The sequence below is a fragment of the Engystomops pustulosus genome, chromosome 5, assembly GCF_040894005.1.
Source record: "Engystomops pustulosus chromosome 5, aEngPut4.maternal, whole genome shotgun sequence".
NCBI lineage: Eukaryota > Metazoa > Chordata > Amphibia > Anura > Leptodactylidae > Engystomops > Engystomops pustulosus.
The window spans coordinates 190,072,107-190,096,974 of record NC_092415.1 but is presented as its reverse complement, the minus strand read 5'-3'; the positions used below and the strand labels follow the sequence as shown (position 1 = coordinate 190,096,974).

The 24,868-nt window shown below is 42.6% G+C and overlaps 1 protein-coding gene across 5 annotated transcripts in view; it reads left to right on the top strand.

Annotated features, from left to right (window-relative positions):
* MYO3A (myosin IIIA) overlaps positions 1-24,237 on the top strand; it is a 121,482-nt gene extending 97,245 nt beyond the window's left edge. For 4 of the 5 annotated variants that reach the window (XM_072154120.1, XM_072154121.1, XM_072154123.1 and 1 more), the window contains 8 exons: positions 1,136-1,216; positions 1,309-1,426; positions 2,580-3,270; positions 4,739-4,883; positions 14,845-14,930; positions 16,549-16,589; positions 18,386-18,508; positions 23,340-24,237. In XM_072154120.1, coding sequence (XP_072010221.1) covers positions 1,136-1,216; positions 1,309-1,426; positions 2,580-3,270; positions 4,739-4,883; positions 14,845-14,930; positions 16,549-16,589; positions 18,386-18,508; positions 23,340-23,454 — 1,400 coding nt within the window. In that variant the 3' untranslated portion in view covers positions 23,455-24,237. The remainder of the gene's footprint in view (positions 1-1,135; positions 1,217-1,308; positions 1,427-2,579; positions 3,271-4,738; positions 4,884-14,844; positions 14,931-16,548; positions 16,590-18,385; positions 18,509-23,339) is intronic. The other variant, XM_072154122.1, reaches the window with a different exon arrangement.
* The last annotated feature ends 631 nt before the right edge of the window (positions 24,238-24,868 follow it).

Here is a 24,868-nt window from a genome sequence, read left to right as displayed (position 1 = left end):
CGGGCAACAGCTGTGTGAATGCAGACTAAGCTTGACAAAATAATTGTGTACCAGATCTGTTATTGCTGTGCTGTCTAAAATTTTCCGAAATTCCCTACTGCCAAGTGATTGGCATAAGGCGATTAAAACAATGTAAGAGGGCTAAGTAATATGTGAATCACTTGCAAGATGTGCACAGTTTAGCGTCTATTAAGTGGCATGATTTTCTGGCTCACTGTGCCACATCCCTTCACCACAAGGCCATAGCCCTTATAGTTTGCAAGTCATAAAAGTGTCTCAAAACTCTTTCAAACACTTGATATAAGATATTTTAGCTTTATTTTTGCCTAGTCAATATATTCAACAGTGTAACAAATCTGAAAATCTACCTGCAAAATCCACCGTGATAAACCAGGGACGCTTACTTGTCAACCCAAGCACCGTGACTGTAGTAATCTTCTTACATTTGCTATCCATGTCCTCCTTTTTAAATCAACTTTTATAATCATGCTAATGAGTATAAAGGGTTTCTGAATGTGTAACCAGTACCCCTAAGTGCTGCAGTGGGAGCACACAGCGGGAGGGTGAAGTGAAGTGAAGCGCAGTGTAGCAGCTTGTGAAGCTGCAGCATGGAGGGGCTATAGTTGATTTTAAAAGTTGATTTTAGAAGGAAGGAGGCCATGTATAACAAATATAAGAAGATCTATGAGTAAGTGTCCCTGGTTTATCATGATTCATTTTGATGTTAGATTTTTATATGGTCAGTAGTTGGTATACTTTATATAATGGGGGTCATTTACCAAGGGCCCGATTAGCGTTTTCCCGTGGTCGAACGAAAACCCGACTGATTCAGAAAAACCACTGCATTAAAAAAAAAAACAAATTGATCGCAAGCGCCATATATGTACATGCACCAGGAAGAGATCAGTGAACTCCGACGCTACTCGGTGGACCTGCGCAGCAGCGACACCTGGTGGACATCGGGCGCAGGACCTTCATGAATCGCCGGAAGACCCGAACGCTCGTCCGAGAAGCCGCCGCTGGAACGCGAATGGACCAGGTAAGTAAATGTGCCCCATTATTTTATCATTTATGCAAAATAGAGAAAATTACAACTAAACTATAATATAATATTACATTATTTCATATCTATCAGCTTACAGAGGCCACGCAGTGCGAAAGGAAATTCATGCAAAATCGGAAAAGATGGAAAATTTCATTATCCAGTTTCAGGCCTGTATGTATGGAGTTGGTTCTTATTATACAAAACATTTTTGTCTTCTTTTGATTCCATGGTTTACCATGTATGTACTGTATGATATATTCCAGGTGCCAGGGGATACTTAGTCAGGAAGAAAATGGGAGAAAAAAAACAGAGTGAAGCTGCAACTACAATCCAATCTCACTATCGGGGATATAAGGAGCGGAGGAGTTTTCAGAGAAAAAAGTATGAAATTAGGTTAATTGGTAAAATTATTGCACATTTTTAGCAGTTGCATTGTTTTTCTTTCTATTCTGTAAATCAACTACAGTACAAAAAACACAACACATTGTTGAAAGGGCTGTGCCGCAGTACCCTAACATGACCACTATACAGTGTATGGAGCTGTCTGTTTCAAACACTATACATATTGTAAAGATCTGCTGGCCATTGCAGCTAAAAGGTGTAGTCCCGTATGTTGGATGCCCATGAACTGATATTGATGACCTACCCTAGGGATAGACAGTTGCCCAATATGAAAATCACATGTTATAATTAAGATAATTAATCTAAAAAGCCAGCATTTAAATCAGTGTTTCTCAGAGGTGTAACTTGAAGCCCAATTCAAAATCTTTATCAGCACCCCCCTTCCCCAAGAATAAAGTTTAATTTATCGACAGGTCTCTTCATATTAGTAAGATCTAACTTATGGGCCCCTAATGGCAGCTGAGTTCCCAGCAGAGACCAGTGTTGGACTCGCTCACCAGAGTACCAGAGGATCCTCCAGTAGGCCCAGGTTCTAACCAGACCCTAGAGGACAAGCAGCAGACAGCCCAATTCAGAGGTTACTTGAGTCTATTCCTTAGAGGGTTGATGTAGAATTGGTCCAAGGAACCTCAACACTTTCAACACATGGTCATTGGAAGTAAGAGCCTCAGCAATTAGCCAGATGCTTAATAAAAAAGCATTGGGGCAGATTTACTAAGAACAGTGCAGTCTGTACTATGTGCAGTTGCCTATGTATAGTGCAGGGGGCGCCAGATTCAGGATTTCTGACGCACGTTCTGCATGAATATGGTATTCCCTGCACTGCTCCGACAGAGTGCAACTTCTTTTTTTTTGGTGCACCTTTAACTTTGGTGCACTTTCCAACTGAGCATCTGAACACCCCATAATTTGTGTCGCCTGATGATTAGTTCAGCCGCGACACAAAAGTGTCACCTGCATCCAAAATGTGGCACTGTGCAAAAAGAACATGCAAAGTCCGACAAAAATGGTGCAAGGCCCTTAGAAAATGTGCCCCATTGTGTTTTTAAACCCACCCCTTTAAGTTATGGAAATTTAACACATATAATATATTCCCAACATCTAATACATCCACACGATACTATTTTGGCAGGGACTCACTAAGGAGAAAGCAATGTCTAAATCCTAGTGAAGAGACAATGACTGATAAAGAGGATGAGACGAACGAATTGACACAGAATAATAAACCAGAGGAGACAACTGGAGGTAACAACAACAATCAAGATAAAAGTAAAGATGAAGCAGCCGTAGTTATTCAAAGTCATTATCGTGGACACCAACAAAGGAAGCAAATAAAAGAAGAACGCCAAAAAAGACAAAATGAAGACAATAACAAACCACTGGATAACGAAAAAGAAGATGTGATGAAAGTGGAAGAAGAACAAAGGGACTTAGACATGGATGAAAATAAGGACAAAGCTGCCGTAGTCATCCAAAGCAACTACCGTGGTCACAGAGAGCGGAAGAAACTGAAAGAGGAGAGAGAAAAGGATCCAAAACCTGAACCTTCAGCCAACACCAACCAAAAGGATCCCCATCAAGGAATCAGTGAAAGAACCTCCACGACTGATGATGAGATGGAGAGCAATGGACATCCTCAAAATCCAGAAGATAAAGAGAACGCCGCCATTGTTATACAGAGTAACTACCGTGGATTTAAAGACCGGGAAAGATTAAAGAAGGAAGGGAAATTACCAAACAAATCTAACTCATCGGAACCCAATGTCAAAAGTAGCGGAAGTGTCTTACAGGAAATGGAAGATCTGGCATTCTTTACAGAGCAGGTAAGAACTATCCTGGTAAAAGGTAAAGTAATTGGCAGCATAAAATCCTGTAGAATATACAGGCGGTCCCTTATTTAATAACACCTGACTTACAGACGACCCCTAGTTACAATGTTTAGGACTCCTGTCTCATGCTCTGTAGTGATGGGAATTCTGGCTCTTCTTAGTGAGCTGCCTCATTAGGCTCTGCTCACTAAGAAGAGACGGCTCTTCTGCCTCCTAAACGGCTCCCTATCAAGTATATAATAGGGAGCCACAGGCCAGTCAGTCACCACACAACACACCACTTTTAACCCGATTATATTGTGTTAAAGGGGGCGTGGTGAGCCATTTAGGGCGGGGTTTATTGAGCCGGCTCACGTCGTTAATGCGAATGAGCAGGCTTGTTCGCGAACGACCCATCACTAATGCTCTACCTGGGGCACCTCAGTTAAATTCCTGTCTGCCCCCCTTCCCTGACAACAGCCCACTTCTAAAAAATTAACACATACTCTTCAGTTACCTTCAGGTCCTCCACTTATCGAAGTTAATGCTATTCATACAAACCACTATAGCCATGTGTGCTTAATCAGTCCACTTTGGTTTTGGGCCCTCAGAAACTGCCCCATTGACTTATAAAATAAGAAATCATACCCTCTTTATTTTGCAGATGCATTAACAAGGAATGTATACTGCCGAAAAACTATGTCGTTCATGTTAGATAATGGCATTACAGGTGGTCCCCTACTTAAGAACACCTGACTTACAGACGACCCCTAGTTACAAACGGACCTCTGGGTGTTGGTAATTTACTATACTTTAGCCTTAAACTACAATAATCTATAACAGTTATCACAGGCGTCTGTAATGAAGCTTTATTGTTAATTTTGCTTCTTATGACAACCCAACATTTCCAAAATCCATTTGTCACAGAGACCAAAAAAATTTAGCTGGGGTTACAATTATAAAATATACAGTTCTCACTTACATACAAATTCAACATAAGAACAAACCTAAGGAACCTATCTTGTACGTAACCCGGGGACTGCCTGTATAGGGGTTTTTCCTCAAGACAAAAATGTATTGTAGAGCAGGTCAAAAATTCAACTCACCTCAACAATTCTCCATCACTTGGACTCGCCACTGGTCTCCGCTCTCTGGTTTCATCTCTACACACAAGAAATGCCTTGGATTGCCCCTCAGCCAATCATTGGTTGGCAGCAGTGACTCTCCTCAGCCAATCACTGTCTAAATGGGAATTTCCTATATGTCCGAAACCAGAAAGTAGTGGTGGGAACTGGAGCGTTGTTGGATGAGTATCAATCAAAATTTTATTCAACTACCTTAGGCCCGGTGCCACAAATTTTTATCAATCGGGTAAATGCTTTTAATGAATCCCCTTTATTTATCAAATTTTACAACTGTGGCCCTTGATGTACACATGGGTTTCTGTACATTTTTCAGAACATTACGTTTTTCATCTCTTTAGATCTCCAGATTGTCAGAAAACTATTTAATTTTGCAACAAAGACTGAATGATATGATAATGGTGAATCAGCTGAATCCGGAAAACATGGCCGCCTCACGGAAAGGAAGGACAGCGCACGAGAATGATCCCCATAGAAATAAGACAGGTAAGGAACTTACTATTCACTCTGGGGTGGACGTTCTCACTGATGACTGAAGACATAGGGGGAGATTTATCAGCCGTCTCTGAGAACAAAACCGTTCTAGTTGCTCGAGGCAACCGTCCACTAGCAATCAGTTTTCAAATTTAATTTTTTTCACAGCAGTTTCAAAAATGAAAGCTGAGCTCTGATTGGATACCATGGGCAACTAAAACAGATCTAAATCTCCCTCAAAGTGTAAAACATTTTCAAGGGGTCTGCCACATCTCACGCGACCCTACAAGCAGCAGCTTTTCAGACCTAACTGTTTCTTAGATATTCGTCAATTCATCAGGCTCCCCTTAGTTGAGGCTGTAGCAATTGCAAACACTTGGGGGTTGCCTGTTGTTAGACCCTTGCTCATTTAAAGGGAACCTGTCAGCAAAAATGGAACTAATAAACCATTACCAGTTTGTTGTCAAGCAGCTAAATAACTTTCAGATCAAGTAAGATGCAAAATCGTTGTATAGAGTCTAAAATTATGCCAATGAGCCTGAGGGGCTACCCTAGCCCCTCTGGTATCTTGTTTTACAGACTGTTACACTGTCAGCAGTAGGGAGGGTAAGAAAGTCTGTAAAGCCAGATCACAGAGGGGCTAGGGTAGCCCCTTAGCCTCATTAGCATAATTTTTAAAGTTGATTTTAGAAGGAAGGAGGCCATGGATAACAGATGTAAGATGATTACCACAGTCACGTTGCCTGGGTCTATGAGTAAGTGTCCCTGGATTATCCATGCTTGACTTTGATGGTAGATTTCCTTTAAGAGTGGTTGATATATAAATATTTCCTAAAAATACCTTTAACTGAAGTGGGTGGTAGAAGTTTCCTGGTCTCACCTGACACCTGTAAATGTGACAACCTTGTGCCAGTATTTGTATCTTTGTATTTCCTCCTGCATTCTGTAGCACATAATCTCCATGAATTGGCTGTATTTCCCGTACATTGCTTTTGTACTTCCATCATGCTGTGTTTTCTTCCACATAATTTAATGCAAAATACCCTGTACCATTTCTAATATATCACCTGCTCAGCTTCCAAAAAACAAATTAACATTTTCCGAAGGCTTTCGCACAGTCATTGTTCTGGCGCTCCTCTTGTGCGCTGCCACTGTGTCACGGCGATATCTGAGGGTATTTACAGGTTCATTCGGTTTTTTTTGCTATCTTCTGTCAGATTCCATTATTGGAAATGTTTTGAGGCAGAAATCGCTGTTACCTGACAACTTCTCAGCCGCAACAATAAAGCTATTACTTTCCTTCCGAAATTTATGTATATATAGATTGTGAGAAAGGGGAAATGGTGTTGTTTTCAAAGAAATGTGATATGTTCTCTCATCCGTTTATAAGGTTCTAAAAAGTAGAGCATCATAAAAAATTTTAAACAATTGATGATGGATGTGATGAAAGGCCATCATATATAAAACAAAGACACGTACATATCTAACATATAAAGCTAAGTGTATGCATTTGTGTATGTCCTCCAAATGAATCCATAATGTCACATTTACAATCAAGTTTTGCATAGGCATGGACTATGTTTTGAGTAGAAATTTTCAACCCGTGCTCTCCAAAATACGGTTAGTAACCTATAGGAGCATTAGGTCATCTCTGATACTCCAGTCACATCCAGAATTTCAGCCTTATCCTTGCCAATTGTATCATCTCTAATGTAGAGGCATTAGGTCATCTCTGATACTCCAGTCACATCCAGAGTTGCAGCCTTATCCTTGCCATTATATCATCTCTAATGTAGAGGCATTAGGTCATCTCTGATACTCCAGTCACATCCAGAGTTGCAGCCTTATCCTTGCCATTATATCATCTCTAATGTAGAGACATTAGGTCATCTCTGATACTCCAGTCACATCCAGAGTTGCAGCCTTATCCTTGCCATTATATCATCTCTAATACTCCAGTCACATTAAGAGCAGCAGTATTATATCTGCCATTAGATCATCTCAGATTTCCAGTCACATACTGATCAGCAGTCTTGTATCTGCCATTAGGTCATCTCTGATACTGAAGTTACATTCAGAACTGAACTCAGCTATCCATTGTATAATTTTTTATATTCCAGGGCTCCACTCATCTATCTACCTTTATATTATCTGAGATGACTGCAGCAATGGATGTGACCAGAGCATCCATGTGCAGCTATATCATCTCTGATAGTCACGTCCAGAGTTGCAGTGTTATCTTTGCCATGATATCATTTCCTATACTCCAGTCACATCCAGAGCTGCAGTCCTATCCTTGAAGCTAAAATGAAAATGTAATGGTGCTTCAGTTAAAATGAAAGTGTAACGCTGGATCTGGGAACGGACATGTAGCACAGACAGAGACAGTGGGACCCTGACAATAAAACCCCTTTCAAGATTTCTCTACCTATTGTGTGGCCCACCCGAAGCAGTGAATAGACAACTTGTAGACATTCCCACCCAGCGTCAAAGCGCAAAAATCATAGATGAAGACAATAGAATTTGAACATAGAAGAATAGTCTCAAGAGCTCATCACAAAGATGGTAAATGCAATACAAATTCTTAAGGCAAAAGGATGCAAGCTGAATAGGAGCAAAGGGGTAAAACTAACTTTTACCTAAGGATTATGGTCAGTAGTACACTAAAGCCACATCTACATATGAGCACTGAATATACAGTTTAAAAACCAATACAATTGGTTGACCAAAAATCAAGAAATTCATTTCTCTCGCTTTGCTCTTCTAGCATGAAACAAGCCCCCGCTGAGTGTCTTCTTTGCCCTTCACTGGTTATATCCACCACCACGCCTGGGATATTTCCACTGCTGATGTCAGGGAAATGTCCAGGCATCTGCCAGCAAGAAACTGAAAGAGGATTTACAGAAATTGCTGTAATGTCAGCTCTCCCGTTGCTGGTTGTCATTGGTCGGGGTTGGGAGGTTTTGCTTAGTAATCGGAGATGGTGTTAGTCATCTGGCCGGGTGATGTATGAATCACCTCCCATAAAGGGAATTGTTCTGGATGTCAAACTTTTACCTCTTTTCAATATCAAACCACTATTTATACATCCATGTTCTACATAATTACACATTGTCATCGCATGGGGGCGATAATAAGAGATTTCTATTTAGATGGGGGGGCTTGTGAAGGCGCAGTGTACTCACCGGTAAAATACAATCAAAGAAGTCGAGAATCGGGACTGCAGGAAATAAACAACCAGCAGAAGACCTTTCAGTCTGCCGTTGATGCTTGGACTAGTTTTCTTCGTGTTTTGAGTCTTTTTCTTTGTCCTGTGGTGGATTTATGTCTAGGCCAAGACTACTGCACCTACAATCACTTACTATTGATTGCTCCACTTCTTCCGTCTACTGTGTTTCTTGTAGCAGTATTCACAGCAGGCACTGCGCTGCATTCAGCCACTTCATCACATGGGCTAAAAACGTCAAAGAAAACCTTCACAATAAATTGAGATGTCCCAATGTAGGTTTAATTACATACATTCTGCTGAACCTGTGCATAGGATTGGGTTAGTTACCACATCCTGTATGGACACTGCCAAAGGGAACACGTGTGTAATGATAATACCGTAACTTAACGGCTACCCTACAAAACCTACTATGAGAAGTAGATGTGATGGTAGATTCCTCCTGCTGCCTCTGCCCGAATCTGTAATATGATAATATGGAACCTAACTTGTTAAAAACTTTATTTTAGTAATATGCAGATTACATGCAGAGGCTACTGGGGCGTGGAGTAGCATTAGCTCCAGGATAGTACACACCCCAGTAGCTTCTGCAGGTAATTTACATATTACTAAAATAAAGTTTTTAACAAATTGGGGCACATTTACTTACCCGGTCCGTTCGCGATCCAGCGGCGCATTCTCTGCACAGGATTCGGGTCCGGCCGGGATTTGTGAAGGTAGTTCCTCCGCCGTCCACCAGGTGGCGCTGCTGCGCTGAAAATCATCTCAACGCGCCGGAATGCACCACCTCGGACCAGGTGAAGGTAAGCGCTTCCCGAGCGACACTTTTTCGGTTTTTAAATGCGGCGGTTTTTCCGAATACGTCGGGTTTTCGTTCGGCCACGCCCCCCGATTTCCGTCGCGCGCATGCCGGCGCCGATGCGCCACAATCCGATCGCATGCGCCAAAAACCCGGGGCAATTCAGGTACAATCGGCGCAAATCGGAAATATTCGGGTAACACGTCGGGAAAACGCGAATCGGGCCCTTAGTAAATGACCCCCATTATGTTCAGTTTCAGGATTATTAAATTACAGATTAGGGCAGAGGCAGTAGGAGGAATCTACCATCACATCTACTTCTGATCCTCATGGTAGGTTTCCCTTATTTCAATGCCAAATGAGTATCTCCCTACAGTATCCAATGAATAGATCCATAAAATGCACACAGAGCACTTGCATATTTTGTCCAGTCAACATTACATTTTAGTGCTTGGCTATTTAGAATACAATATCCTAGGGGGAAATGATTTTGTACAATACAAATTAAAGAGAACCCGTCAGGCAAAATAACCCCCCTAAGCTAAATATATTTTCATAAACTGCCATTAGAGAGCATTGCCTCTATCCCTTCATTGTCCCTCTACATGCCTGTAAACCTAAGCAATGAGGTCCTAAAGCTTCATGCAAATGACCTGTGAAATGTCCAATGAGTCATTAGAATATTCAAGCTGTCCACCTTATTCATGAGTGGGAGGCACAGCCACACCCCCAGTGCTTGACTGGCAGCCTGTATAATGCTGTGATGGCTGCTACATGTGCTCCACGCCCCCTGCAGCCTGTGTGTGTGTATGTGAAAAATACAACAGCTCCAGGCTGCAGCCATGTTATAGCAGAACATGTCAGGTACTTGTGTAGCTGATGTCTGTGTCTCTGTGTATTAGGAGGATGCAGCATATCAGCAGATGCTGCACAGACACTAGCAATGCTTTACTATACATTACACACAGACATGAGCAGGGGGAGGAGAGGGGAGGGGTAACAGGGGTGACATCACTGCCTCTGACCACGTGACCCACCTCATTTACATAATAAAGAAATGATGATTTTACAATGATTAATGTATGAATTTACTAGATAAAGACTGGGATGGGATCCTTGTGAGCTGCTCCAACAGGTAGTGGTGACAGGACTAGTGACACAGACCTGATGACAGGTGTCCTTTAAGGCATAGTGTCAGGTCATAACATAGATAGAAGTCAATATAAAAATACATGCAGAAGGGATTGTGGGTATTTTAATGCTTTGTTCACTCTCTGGTTGTAGGGTTCAATTGTTTTCGGAATAAAAGAATGGTGGAATTTTGTAGTGAGGCGGCACATCTGATAGTAGCGGTTGCTTGCAGTGTTCTGCTGTTATGGAATTGTGGTATGTAGCGGATGTTTAATGCTAACAGCTATAGAGTCAAACTCATTCAGGCGCCTGCTGTGCCAGTGAAAGACATAATGGGGCACATTTACTTACCCGTCCGGAGGAGTTCAGCAAAAGTGCGTTGTCCGTGTATAATGCACTCTGCCGCAATTCACTAAGATCGTGCGTCCGATATCCTGCATGTGTCGCTTCCCCTCTCAGGTCCGCCGGAGTTCACCTTCTTCTTCCCGGTGCATGTAAGTGCTTGATATTGCGACACAATTTGAATGTTAAATTCAGTTTGAATCAGTCGGATCGTCCGGCGGCCGTCCCCCCCGATTTCTGTTGCATGAAAGCCAGTGCAGCTGCGCCACAATCCGATTGTGTGCGACACAATCCCCTGCTAAATCCCAGTCACAGCCGTGCAAAACCCAAAGTCCGACGAAAGTGCATCCGCAAGACCAATACTTGCTGATTCCTTAAAAGTACAAAATATTCAAACATCCAGACAATATAAAACTGAATGGTGGCAGTCTACGCGTTTCTGGCAACTTCCTGTGCCTTAAATCATGACTCTGCTGAACTAGATCTTCTCAAATGGGAGCAGAGTAACTCCCATTGTGTCCTGAGCTCTCCAGACTATCGGGTTCAGCTTAGTCTTTTCCCTTCCATTTATACGTCCTGTTCAACAGATGACAGCAAAATACAATATGCTTGTGATAGTCTTATCTTCAATAACCTAGTGCAAATGTGAAACGACTTGAGCTTCTTCCTAAAGCTATGACATCGCTTTACTATACACCTTCTCGGTGTTGTCTACTCTTCCTGTCATCTACTGTATATACACTCACCGGCCACTTTATGAGGTACACCTGTCCAACTGCTTGTTAACACTTAATTTCTAATCAGCCAATCACATGGCGACAACTCAGTGCATTTAGGCATGTAGACATGGTCAAGACAATCTCCTGCAGTTCAAACCGAGCATAAGTATGGGGAAGAAAGGTGATTTGAGTGCCTTTGAACGTGGCATGGTTGTTGGTGCCAGAAGGGCTGGTCTGAGTATTTCAGAAACTGCTGATCTACTGGGATTTTCACGCACAAAAAGAAAAAACATTCAGTGAGCAGCAGTTCTGTGGGCGGAAATGCCTTGTTAATGCCAGAGGTCAGAGGAGAATGGGCAGACTGGTTCGAGCTGATAGAAAGGCAACAGTGACTCAAATCGCCACCCGTTACAACCAAGGTAGGCAGAAGAGCATCTCTGAACGCACAGTACGGCGAACTTTGAGGCAGATGGGCTACAGCAGCAGAAGACCACACCGGGTGCCACTCCTTTCAGCTAAGAACAGGAAACTGAGGCTACAATTTGCACAAGCTCATCGAAATTGGACAGTAGAAGATTGGAAAAACGTTGCCTGGTCTGATGAGTCTCGATTTCTGCTGCGACATTCGGGTGGTAGGGTCAGAATTTGGCGTCAACAACATGAAAGCATGAATCCATCCTGCCTTGTATCAACAGTTCAGGCTGGTGGTGGTGGTGTCATGGTGTGGGGAATATTTTCTTGGCACTCTTTGGGCCCCTTGGTACCAATTGAGCATCGTTGCAACGCCACAGCCTACCTGAGTATTGTTGCTGACCATGTCCATCCCTTTATGAGCACAATGTACCCTGTAACATCTGATGGCTACTTTCAGCAGGATAATGCGCCATGTCATAAAGCTGGAATCATCTCAGACAGGTTTCTTGAACATGACAATGAGGTCACTGGACCCAAATGGCCTCCACAGTCACCAGATCTCAATCCAATAGAGCATCTTTGGGATGTGGTGGAACGGGAGATTTGCATCATGGATGTGCAGCCGACAAATCTGCGGCAACTGTGTGATGCCATCATGTGAATATGGACCAAAATCTCTGAGGAGCTTCCAGCACCTTGTTGAATCTATGCCACGAAGAATTGAGGCAGTTCTGAAGGCAAAAGGGGGTCCAACCCGTTACTAGCATGGTGTACCTAATAAAGTGGCCGGTGAGTGTATAAACCTAGACACAGGAAGTCCCCGGGTTACATACAAGATTGGTTCTTTAGGTTTGTACTTAAAGGGGTTTTCCCACGAACACAAGTTAGGCCACATCCATAGGGAGATCCAAAGATGGAGTCTCCCCTCAAAGCATATCTTTATGCCTTTTCTGTGGCCATTGACTAAATCTATCACTGGCTACAGATCGCCGATCTCCGCCAGCTCCATAGAGATTTTATGGAGCAGAAAGGTCATGTGCGGTCTTATGCTCCACTACTCTGACGGAGCGACAAGGGGTCCGACGGAGGTACATAGGACCCCATCAGACCCCTTGTTTCGTGATCTGTGGGTGTCTCATCATTGAGACCCCCACTGATCAGCAAGTGAGACCCGATCCTGTGGATAGGGCCTAACTTGTGTTCATGGGAAAACCCCTTTAAGTAGAATGTGCATGCAAGACGAAACAGCTATACTTTATAATTGTAGATCCAGACAAAAAAAATTTTGTCCCAGTGACAATTGGATTTTCAACTTTTTTTTGCCGTCATGGGAACAAGGATTATCAATAAAACTGCATTACAGACACCTTACAGCTGATTATTGAAGCCTGACACTAAAGTAACAGAGGGGCCTGTCTGTAACTAGGGGTCGTCTGTAAGTCGGGTGTCCATAAGTAACGGACCGCCTGTATTTGTATGTGCTGTATTGTATGTGTATTTAGAGCCAATAATGAAACCAGACAATGTCGAAACACAATACAAATGTCCTACAGAGAAGTTGTACAGTGATAGTGAAGAGGAGGGTAACAAAAGTCCCAATGGCTCAAGACAGAGTGGTGGAGGGGCAGTGCACTTATTTGGTTACTAGTAATTTCTACTCATCTTTCTTCTGATGACCCATGTCCACTTTTTGGTCACCTTCACAAGTGGCAAGAGGAGGGAGAAGTGACAATTTGTAGTTCTAAAATATTTTACTATTGCATGTGAAGAAGCTGAAGGAAACTTTTTTTAAAAAAATCCCATTGTGTTTTGATGAAGGACACACATTATCACAGATGGAGTCTCCCCTCGAAGCATGTCTTCATGCCTCTGCGGCAGACATTGACTAAATCTATCACTGCCTACAGGTCAGTCACTTTAGTTTACCCTCTGGGATAACATTTGGTTGAGTCGAAACCAGAAGACCTATTTCTGATGTAATGTAAATGTACATGTGAAATAATGACTTATTATAATAATAATAATGACAACTGAAGTTGTACCGTCCAAACCTTCGGAGCTGGTTAGGAGCTTCAGTAATAACAGCGGTTAGGAGGTTTACACCTTTGGAATCAATTTTGTAGTACTGGTCTAAGGTCCTTACCTCCTTCTAGCATTGTGATCCAGCACGACACCTCCTTCACCCCCGACCATGGTTGGCGAGCACAACCATGCCTTTATCTGTGCTTGACTATTTCTGACTTCCCATGTATCAATCCCACAAATCAAGCCCGCCCCTGGCAAATTTGCATATCTATAAAATTATTATTTTGTATGTTTCTTCCTCTATATAAGAAACCTACATGACACTATTATTAGTTGGGGGTGTTTTGAGGACCAGGTGGTTCAGTAGTAGAGTGGAATGTGGTCCGTTCCCTAAAATACGCAAATTTGCATCAAAGGAAAGAATAAGATGAGTTTTGGTAATTTTAGTACAGTAGGCTCTGGTATGTTCTTCTCCAGGTTGGGGGCAATTGTAAGATATCTCATCAGTAGGGCCTGACGAGCTTTAAATATTTAAGGCGCCCATTATAAATAATCACTTGACTCGAGGGGGTTTTGTATCTGTGAATGAGCATTTAATGAAGAAGTAATCGGGGCAACAATCTGTAGTAGACATTTATATAACTGATACACACAACCAACAGATGTCTGCCCTCACTTACTTATGGTATATAAACTATAAAAATAGGGCACTTTTGTGGCAGCTGACTGTAATATTAGCACATTGGGGGTCATTTACTAAGGGCCCAATTTGCGTTTTCCCGACGTGTTACCCGAATATTTCCGTTTTGCGCCGATTTTTCCCTGAATTGCCCCGGGATTTTGGCGCACGTGATGGTATTGTGGCGCATTGGCGCCGGCATGCACGCAACGGAAATCGGGGGCGTGGGCGAATTAAAACCCGACGGATTTGGAAAAACCACCGCATTTAAAAAAAAAAAAGTGTCGCGGGGCTCGCGCTTACCTTCACTAGGAATAGGCCGGTGTACTTCAGTGCATTCCGGGGAACTTCAGCGCAGCAGCGCCACCTGGTGGAAGTCGGAGGAACTGCCTTAATGAATCCCAGCCGGACTGAATCCACCGCAAAGAACGCACCGCTGGATCACGAATGGACCAGGTAAGTAAATCTGCCCCATTGTCACCAGCAGGGTGTTACTCAAGGGGGCAACCTCAGGACCCTCTGTGTCATATGTAGGGAATAATTCTAATTCTATGTATCTTTCTTGTCCTATTTTTGTTACTTTGTTTTTTGTTTTTCCTTTTTTTTATCTTTGCATTATTTGGTTTGTTCCCAACAAGATGTCAAACCTCAAAGGACACCGAGAAGACAACAACCAAAGACGTTAATCAGTCCAGATGAGTCTACATACTACAACCTCCTACATGTAAGTCAGCACAGCTTTTAGCATTTTTGACGCAGTGGAGATGAGTGAAACTTTCAAGATTTGATTTGGGTCTTGAAATGCACCACATAATTAACACATTTACAAATCAACCAATAGATTTGCTCATCTCTATTTTCCAGGATTTATATTTTAGGATCACAGCTTCTTCAAGTGCCCCGGGGCTTGTCATCACACTTCTGTGCTCTTAAAGGGGTTTACATAAGTTGTCCATGTGTCTTTTCTGCCTTAAAGGGGTTTTCCTATGAAGCAAGTTATGCCCTATCCACAGACTCTAACCTAACTTGCTGTTCAGTGATAGGACCCCCATAGGTCACTAGAACGGGGGTCCATTGGATTCCGATGTACACCGTCGCACCCCTCGTAGCATCTATTAGGTGGCCAGAGCAGCCGGTCACACGGAGATTGCCAAGTACGGGGTGTGACAGGGGTACATCAAACCCCTGTTCTCGTTATCCATGGGGGTCCAATCACTGAGACCCCCACCGGTCAGCAAATTTGACCCTATCCTGTGGATAGCAGCACGGAGGTTAACTCCATTATGCAGGGCTTATCCAGGTGGGTATTTTTTAGCCTTAAAATAAGAGTCTATACACACCATGTGTATCCGCACAAAAAGTGATCCCAGAAAACTTTTTCTGCTGCCATACTATTTTATCGTAATTAAAAATAGTTTGAAATTTAATAATTTTAAGATGACGTGTCACCAACTCTACGTCAAGTGCAAACGCCCCCGCCCCACCCTTCACCCCTCCCCGCTGATCCAGAAGCAGTTGAAATTTTTTCCTATAGCCCCCACTGATCTCAAGCAATGAGGGATGATAGTCTGACACACTGGGGCAGATTTACTTACCCGGTCCATTTGCGATCCAGCGGCGCGTTCTCTGCGCTGGATTCGGGTCCGGCCGGGATGTATTAAGGTAGTTCCTCCGCCGTCCACCAGGCACTGCTGCGCTGAAAAGCATCGGAAAGCACTGGAATACACCGAGCCGGGCTGAGTGCAGGTAAGTGCAAGCTCCGCGACAGATTTTTTTTTTTAAATGCGGCGGTTTTTCCGAATCTGTCGCCTTTTCGTTTGGCCACGTCCCCCAGATTTCCGTCGCGTGCATGCCAGTGCTGAAGCGCCACAATCCGATCGCGTGCGCCAAAATCTTGGGGCAATTCAGGGGAAATCGGCGCAAATCGGAAATATTCGGGTAAAACGTCGGGAAAACGCGAATCTGGCCCTTAGTAAATGACCCCCACTATATGCTACTGTCAAGTGTGGAGTCCCAGGCAGCCTACTCCATTACAGCACCTCCCACCTGTCAGTAGAGAGCCTAATTAGAATATTGGTGGGTCAAACTTATTGCACTGATATCTTGAGAATGGTGGGGATGAAGAAGAACTTCTAACTGCATCTGTATGAGTGAAGTGGAGCCTATTAAAATAGTGAAAGTTCTCATTAAGATATATCCATCTATCTAATCAGAAGCTTCAGAGCGCTTGATAACAGTCATTGTAGCATAATAATCCAAGTAACCGATGATGTATCTGAGAATTTTAGATGCAAAACTCAAAATACAATTTACAATAAGTATATCCTATATCATTTTTTCAGTTGCCATATAAAGACGAAAAACGGAAACCGAGGAAAGACGGGTGAGTTCAGTAATGGGCGCATTTGTCCTTCTACATAGTGACAATATCTACATATAATGACATGTTGTGGGCGTCCGATTCAGTTGTTCATGTTCTCAAGATATTCAAAATATCCCCCTGATGCCTGAGGATTGTTAATTATTACATATGATTAATAGGCTTTTATCTTCAAGTCAATTGTAATGTCTATATATAGGTTGTACGCCTCCGCACTGGCTCCACCCACTGATAATCGGATCATTTTTCAGTTGTATCCATAAGGAGAATGTGTGGTGGAATATTGCCTCGAAATCTTCAATGTTTCCATTCTAAAACCTCTAGTAGGTCCCAGAACTATAATGTATCCTTTATAGTACAGGCTGAATGAGGTGGACAGATTGCATCTACAGGACAGCAGGACACAGGAGCTGAGCACTCTCTATTATCAGGCAGGGGATGCAGGTGGTTAGGGAACAGAACTAAGAGTGGGTGGGGGTAGCAGGACCCTCAGGTATTTTCTATAAATGGGATAGGGGAAGAGGGACTCACAGGCTTTCTCCATAAATAGGAGGCGGGACTCAAAGGCTTACCCTATAAATGGAGGGAAGCAGGACTCACCATCTTTCTTTATAAATGTGTGGGGGGGGGGGGTGAAGTGACACTCACAGACTTAGTCTATAAATGGGGGAAGCAGGACTCACAGTCTCTCTAAAAATGGTGGGTGGGACTATAAAGGTTTCTCTATAAATGGGGGAAGCTGGATTCACTATCTGTCTCTATAAATGGGTGGGTGGCACTCACAGGCTTAGTCTATAAATGGGGGTTAGGACTCCCAGGCTTTCACTATAAATGGGGGTTAGGACTCCCAGGCTTTCTCAATAAATGGGGGTTAGGACTCCCAGGCTTTCTCTATAAATGGGGGTCAGCACTCCCAGGCTTTCTCTATAAATGGGGGACAGCACTCCCAGGCTTTCTCTATAAATGGGGTTTAGGACTCCCAGGCTTTCTCTATAAATGGGGGTTAGGACTCCCAGGCTTTCTCTATAAATGGGGGTTAGGACTCCCAGGCTCTCTCTATAAATGGGGGTTAGGACTCCCAGGCTTTCTCTATAAATGGGGGTTAGGACTCCCAGGCTTTCTCTATAAATGGGGGACAGCACTCCCAGGCTTTCTCTATAAATGGGGGACAGCACTCCCAGGCTTTCTCTATAAATGGGGGACAGCACTCCCAGGCTTTCTCTATAAATGGGGGACAGCACTCCCAGGCTTTCTCTATAAATGGGGGGGGGGCAGGACTCCCAGGCTTTCTCTATAAATGGGGACAGCACTCCCAGGCTTTCTCTATAAATGGGGGACAGCACTCCCAGGCTTTCTCTATAAATGGGGGGCAGGACTCCTAGGCTTTCTCTATAAATGGGGGGCAGGATTCCCAGGCTTTCTCTATAAATGGGGGGCAGGATTCCCAGGCTCTCTCTATAAAGGGGTGGGGCAGGACTCAAAAGTTTTCACTCCAAATGGAGAGGGGGAAGGACTGACAGGCTTTCTCTACAAATTATGGGGGAGTAGAACTTTTTTTTGGGTCTAATATAAACAATTTACATTAATTTACAATTTAAAGTGAAAAACTTGACAACTGCAAGCTAAATTCTAGCCTGTACTCTAGCAGCTGACCCAACAGAGTCACTTATCCCTGCATTAGCACCACAGCCTCTTTTCCCTTCCATCAATCAGAATGCCTCAATCTTTTACCCGCAAACTCTGCCCCCCTAGTGCTCTTAATAACATGGACAAAGGAAATTTGCTTTTTTTTTTCGCAGTCCAGGCAAAGTGTTGGAATCAGAAGATTATTATAGAGAGATTTACTCAGTGTCAATAAATAATCCCAAATCACATGATGGGTTTTCTGCTATGGAATTTTCTCTCCTAAACCCAAGTGAGAGGTAACAAATATTTATTTTCCTGTTAAAGCAAACCTAGTTGCTTATACGGGTGAACGGCACTTCTCATACATCCTAACCACGTCCAGGAAGATCTACAGGACTGGTTAGAATGGATGAGTCTTCCGAAACTGCTGTGATACGGGCAAGGGCTGTTTCTAGGTATGAAATCCTATGACTCCTACATAGTGGGAGACATTATTTATCTTGCATGTCCTGTGTAACAATGGAATTTTCAATTATCCTAAATTTTTTGTTCTAAATCCATCAAAACTTCAATTGCTATTATTTAAAACATATGCAAATGATTAATTTCTTACAGTACTGTGCAAACGTTTTGGGCAGATTGGGGGAAAATGTTCCAAATTGAAAATAATTTGAAAAACAGAAATGTTAATAGTTTATTATCAACCAACAATATCCAATAGAAACCTAAAGGGAATCAATTATTTAGAATGATGATGTGGCCCCCACAGAGATCTGTACATCATCCAGTCTGTCTGAGACTACATGCAGAGAAAAGAAGAATGTGAGCAAACCTACATCCGGAGAAGATCTTTGCTTAGTTGTTCCAGATGTTTGGAACAACCTCCCTGCCGAGTGGCTTCAAATATATTAATTTCATTTAGATTTATCTTTTTTTCGTTAATGGGGATGAGAGGAGCCACTTAGGTTTGGGTCGGGACCCGGTTTTGTTACCAAACCCAGACCAGGGCCACACCCCCAAAACACCCAAAGTCAACGACAACATTTAAAATCGATGTGGCACTTGCGCACCAGTACTAATGTGCTGTCGCGCTGTGCACTGCCACTTTGGGGATGATTGGTACTCCCCATGACATCACTGGGAGCTTTGATCCTCCACAATATGGTAGAGCTGAGCGTCACTGGCATGTTAATGGTGGTAGGCATGCTTCAGATCAATTAAAAGAAAACCTACCATGAAGAATCTACTAGCAGAAGTAGATCTGATGGTAGATTCCTCATGGTGGGTTTTCTATAAATGTCGCCGGTAGCACTTGATCAGTGCCGATCAGGGGCGTTACCGGTGGTAGGGGGCGGGGGAGTTGAGCCAGATTTAAACCCAGACCGGGATTTTTAATGAAATCTAGAGCCATGTACAGGGGAACCGTACCGGCAACACTCGGTACAAACCCTTTGTCATTTGGGTCCGCTCTTTCCTAGTCATTAACTTTGATTTTACTAATTGATTAGAAAATAAGCAATTTACCCCTTTTTCGCACTAGTTTTTCCGCATTAGACTAAGACCTTTGCACAGCAATGTATATCTGACTTCAATCTTATGTGTGTATCCCTCGTAGACTCTCACTCTATTGGTCATGGCCAATGTTGAAATTTTGGTTTCCTAGAAATGGCCCATTTGCTAGTTTTAGGCTATGTTCCCACAGGACTATTGGTATCTGCATTCCAAATATTGGCCAAATAATGGACCTGCTGCAAATCTAACATCTGTCATTCTTTTTCTGCTGCTTCTACATAAAATGTTATTTGCTAACCTATTACGCTGAAGACAAAAAAAGCCTAAGCAACTGTGCAAAGTGTGAACATACCTAAAAAGCCATTGAAAAAGCAGAGCTGGGTTTACAACTTAGATTTCCCATATATATATACTGCCTGTATCCTTATTACAGACCCAAGCTGTATGGAGCCATTATATGATATTCATAACCTGTTACATAATGTGTCAACATGGGTCTAAAAATATACATGTATAAATCCATTAGAAATACAAATAGAAAAATAAAAAAAAAACAATATTCTACCACCTAATATTTTATCAAAATAATTCTCTTCTAAAAGCATCGGTTCAATGTGATAAAAAGGCTCCTTGTGACGAAATATTAACGCTTCATCAGTTCTTTGTAAATAATACTCTTTACTTATTGTGTACTTATGAGTCATTTATGATGGAATCAACCACAGAATCTCTGAAAACCTGAGAAATTTGACATAAATAATTCTCTAGATTTCACATTTCTTAACATCACCTGCTTGTTCAGTGTCTGCAAGGCATATTTCTGAATTATTTAACTGACTCAGATAAGTTTTAAGGGTCATGTGTGTTATACCAAACAGCTAAAATGTGACAACTTCACAAAGCAAATTCTAAAATCCAGCTCTGCTTCACCAATAGTCATGATACTACTGAACTGGGAAGATACAAGTTAAAGGGGTTGGCCACTTTTCAATAGACACGTCTCTGCATGTTTATGTACCCGTGTCTTTGCATGTTTTGAGAGCTTCAGCCTTTCCCTGTTCTCCTCATGCTGCCCTCTGCATATATACACAACTTCCTCCCTGTATCACTTCTCCAGTCTGTCCTCGTGGCATCACCCACTGTGTCTCCCTCTTCTCAAAGACAGATACAGGAAGCAAAGAGGGAGCAGGATGAGTGATAGGGGGGATTTATCTTATGCTGGCTCATGGTGCACATGCTTATGTAGCAATCCCTGCTCACCAACACCAGCCTCTTGATAAATCTGTGCCGTTGGTTTTCTTTCCTTGCATAGAAAAAGTGCCTTAGCCTGCACCAGATACTGATGCAGTATCACCATGCCAGCCTACTGAGCTACTGGACATGTCCCTATTCACATACCTCCATGGCCACTTGGTGTGGGGGATGTGTAGGGGGAGTAATAGGCCCAGTCCCTGGCCATACACTGGGAACTGTACCTATTTCAGAACCTGTACTCTAGGATTCTGGTGCACGAGCTCCAAGAAATCCTTTCCATAATCCCCTGCTGCTACAGCTCCTCCTATTCATCAGAGCTCAGACATGTAAACAAAGAATCACAGAGACATTGCAGTGAGCATAAACGTATCAGGAGCGCTGAATCTCTTGATTAACTTTCAGGGATTATTATTAAGGCAGTAAAGGCACACGGGCTACTTATGTAAAAGAGTGGCCAACCCCTTGAAGGCTCTTGCTTGTACAAAACTGTTAAATTAAAAAAAATAAATAATTGGTGAAAAATAGAGATAGATAGATAAGATAGATAGACCAGAATTTATTCCATAATGAAATTTGTGTGTGATAAAGTTGTGATGTTTGTATAGGAAATAACCCCTATAAACAGTTAGAAATTTATGGGAAAACTGGAGGTGACCTCTAATCTTTACTCCATATCTTGTACACATACAATTACTACTATTCTATCTGTAATCAGATCTAAGTGGATAATGGGCATAATTTGTTTAAAAGAACCATCTGCCTATGCAAAAGTTATAGCTTATATTCACATATAAAAGCTTATGTGAATTAACACATACTAGTCACAGGTGCACACTCATATGCTAGACGCCCACTTATCGTACGTATTAAGAACCAATTCACTTGAAAACAGAAGGGTTTTGGGTTAAAAAAATATATTTTCCCTTCATCCAAGACATAAACAGTTGAAGGGGTATTCCTCCCACAAAGACAAAATTCTTAAATACACTCAGGACAACAAAATAACACATTCTCTAATTCACTGTTATTAACAAAAATACAGCATTTCAAAGATATAAGTCCAACCTGTCTCTATCAGTCCTGGTGTATACAATTTCGGTTGCCGCTGGGTGCGACCCTGGATCTTCTGACTTTAGGGTCGGGAGGACATATTATTCTTCTGTCTGACGCTGCACTGAGCTCCTCTCTGCCTCAACCCTTGCATTCCAGGACAAGGTCACACAGACTTCTTGCCGGCAAACAACACATTGTGAGGACAGTAAAGCTACAGACAGATAAGGTCTTTATGCAAAAGAAGGGGGAGAGGGGAGGAAGGCATATAGCAGAGCTGTTTATGTTATGTCTGTTATAGCAGAGGTGAGAATGCCATGTGTTATATGCATCTCATCATCTCTGATCTGTCTCATCTCTCTCTTTCTGTGTCAGATACTAGTAGAATGTTCAGAAGCTAAATAAAAGTGTAGATAAACCCTGTACACTGATAATCTAAGCACATTGTCAGCACACAGTATCTCACAGAACTAGAGGGATCATGAAGTGTCTGCTTAGAGAGTCCGTGCCCACACCCTGGACTCTTACACTGAATCTTAAACAGCAATAAAACTGAGTAAAATTCCGAAGTAAGGGGTCAAAAAGGATCTTAATTGTGTAAACATCACTAGGGGGTTAAAATTTGAGAACTTTCTTTCATAAGCAAACCCATTTAAAGGGAACCCTCCTAGCCTTCTCTACTCTGCCCCTTGCCTAAAATAATGGCCCCTTTCATTCCTACATCAAAGCAACAGCTTTTCTAAAATCTTGTGCTAGAGTTAAGTAACTCAAGCTCTGGCGCATGCGCTGTGAAGCCTGGAGTACATTATCTCCTTTACCTCTTGAGATCTTTTGGGAGTGAGCCCATCACAGAGATGTGCAAAAGGTGGTGATACATGACTTTGGCGCATGCACACATGGATCGTACCTCCATCAGTTTTTATTCCTCAGAGCTTGAATTACACTGCTCGTGCGTAAGATTTTAGAAAAGCTGTTGCCCTGACATTCTATGTTCTATATAGCAAGGGGCGGGAAAGGCAGTGGAGTGGTCGGGGGGCGTGGAGAGCTTGACTTCATCCAGAAACTACTTGCCCTCCCAATAAAAGTACATTTTCACAACTTACAATTATTATTTAGTTGCATTATCTAAAACAGAAGAACGTAGTGATCCCTGCCCTGGATACAGCAATAATGGATATTTCTGGTATTCACAGTCCGGCAGAGGCAATTTCCTGAGTTATTTTTATCTTAACTGATCTCAAAGTGGAAAAGAAAAACAAGGCATTGGCCGTCTGACCTCTCTCATCATAGACCTGTATCCTCTTCCTCCAGATCTTCTGCGGCTGATGGACCGGAGCAAGAAAACGCAATGGAAAGTAACCCGTACGACTACAGGAAGCTGCTCCGAAAAACATCTCAGCGAGATCGCCTTCTACATGAAATTTAATATGTTTTTTGTTATTTATTATTCCAATTGTTGGTGTAGATACAGAGATTTTTTTCCTTCGCTGTTGTTAGATAAAGGCAGGATTCTTACAAAAAACTATGCAACTTTTTACAATATTGAAAAAAATAATTTCTTCCAACTGTTATTGATTTGGTGCTCTCTCCCTTCATGCCATAAGTTTTGCATCTCAGGTCTTTGCTCGGTGGCTACAGGAAGTTATCCCAAGGAATCGTCAGTTGAAGACACCGCTGCTGTACTAACCATAGGAAATCAGATATATAGAATGATGGGGGGGAGGGGGCACAATGCAAGGTTAATGGTATTCTTATGTAACTTACATATTTGGATAATGAGAATATGAAGGGGCCCAAAGAAAGACATGACCAACCCAATACAGGTCACTTTCTCTCCGATTTCCCCAAGGCAGCTGTCTCTATAGACTCTCTCGCTATCACTCTCTCTATAGACAGGGTTTCAGATGATTTAAAGGCCATACATATGGATGGTCTATCCTTCAGTATTGGTTGGGTGATTATCTGACCCCTGGCACCCCAACCAATGAGTTTGTAGAGACCAACTCATTTGGATGTCTACTGCAGTCTTGTAAATGCTCACTTAACATTGTGCGGCACATTATACAGAAGCTTGCTTCATGTTACCGGAATGGGACAGAGTTGCAACCAGGCCATGTAACCAATGGAGATAACGCCAAGGGAAGCGGAATCGGCACTCAGCAAATGTTGCTGCCACTTCTAGTTGCTTTTCCAGGTGTTGGACCCCCACCAATCTAATATTGATGATATGTCCAAAGGATGGACCAAGGAATAGAGATGCGCAGGGTTATTGTAGGGTTATTGTAGGAAAGCATTCCTCCTAACCCGGACATATTGCTGCATTGGCTGCCCGGCATATAAACTCCCCTGACAGCTCGGCAGCCAATCCAGCAATATGTCCGGGGTTTGGGAGGAATGCTTTCCTACTATAACCCGAACCTACACTTTGGGTCTGCGCATCTATATTCCTTGGTCCATCCTTTGGACAGATCATCAACAATTAGATTGGTGGGGGTGTCCAACACCTGAAAAAGCAACTAGAAGTGGCAGCAGCATTTTGCTGAGTGTTGATTCCGCTTCCGGCAATATGTTCCTCTCTGGAGGAATGAACACAAACGACAAACTCGAAACTACAATTTGGGTTTGCTCATCTCTACCAAGGAATCATCACACACAAAATTGAATCACAACGAACATTTTCAGGTATTTATTGCCCAAGAATGATACAAAAATCCAACATTTGTGACACTAAGGGCAAAAGCACAAGACAAGTTTTTTGAATGGAGGCCCAACGGGTTATGCTAAATACAATTCACTCATAGACTATACTTCATGCGGATCCATGAAAGACTGATGTTAAC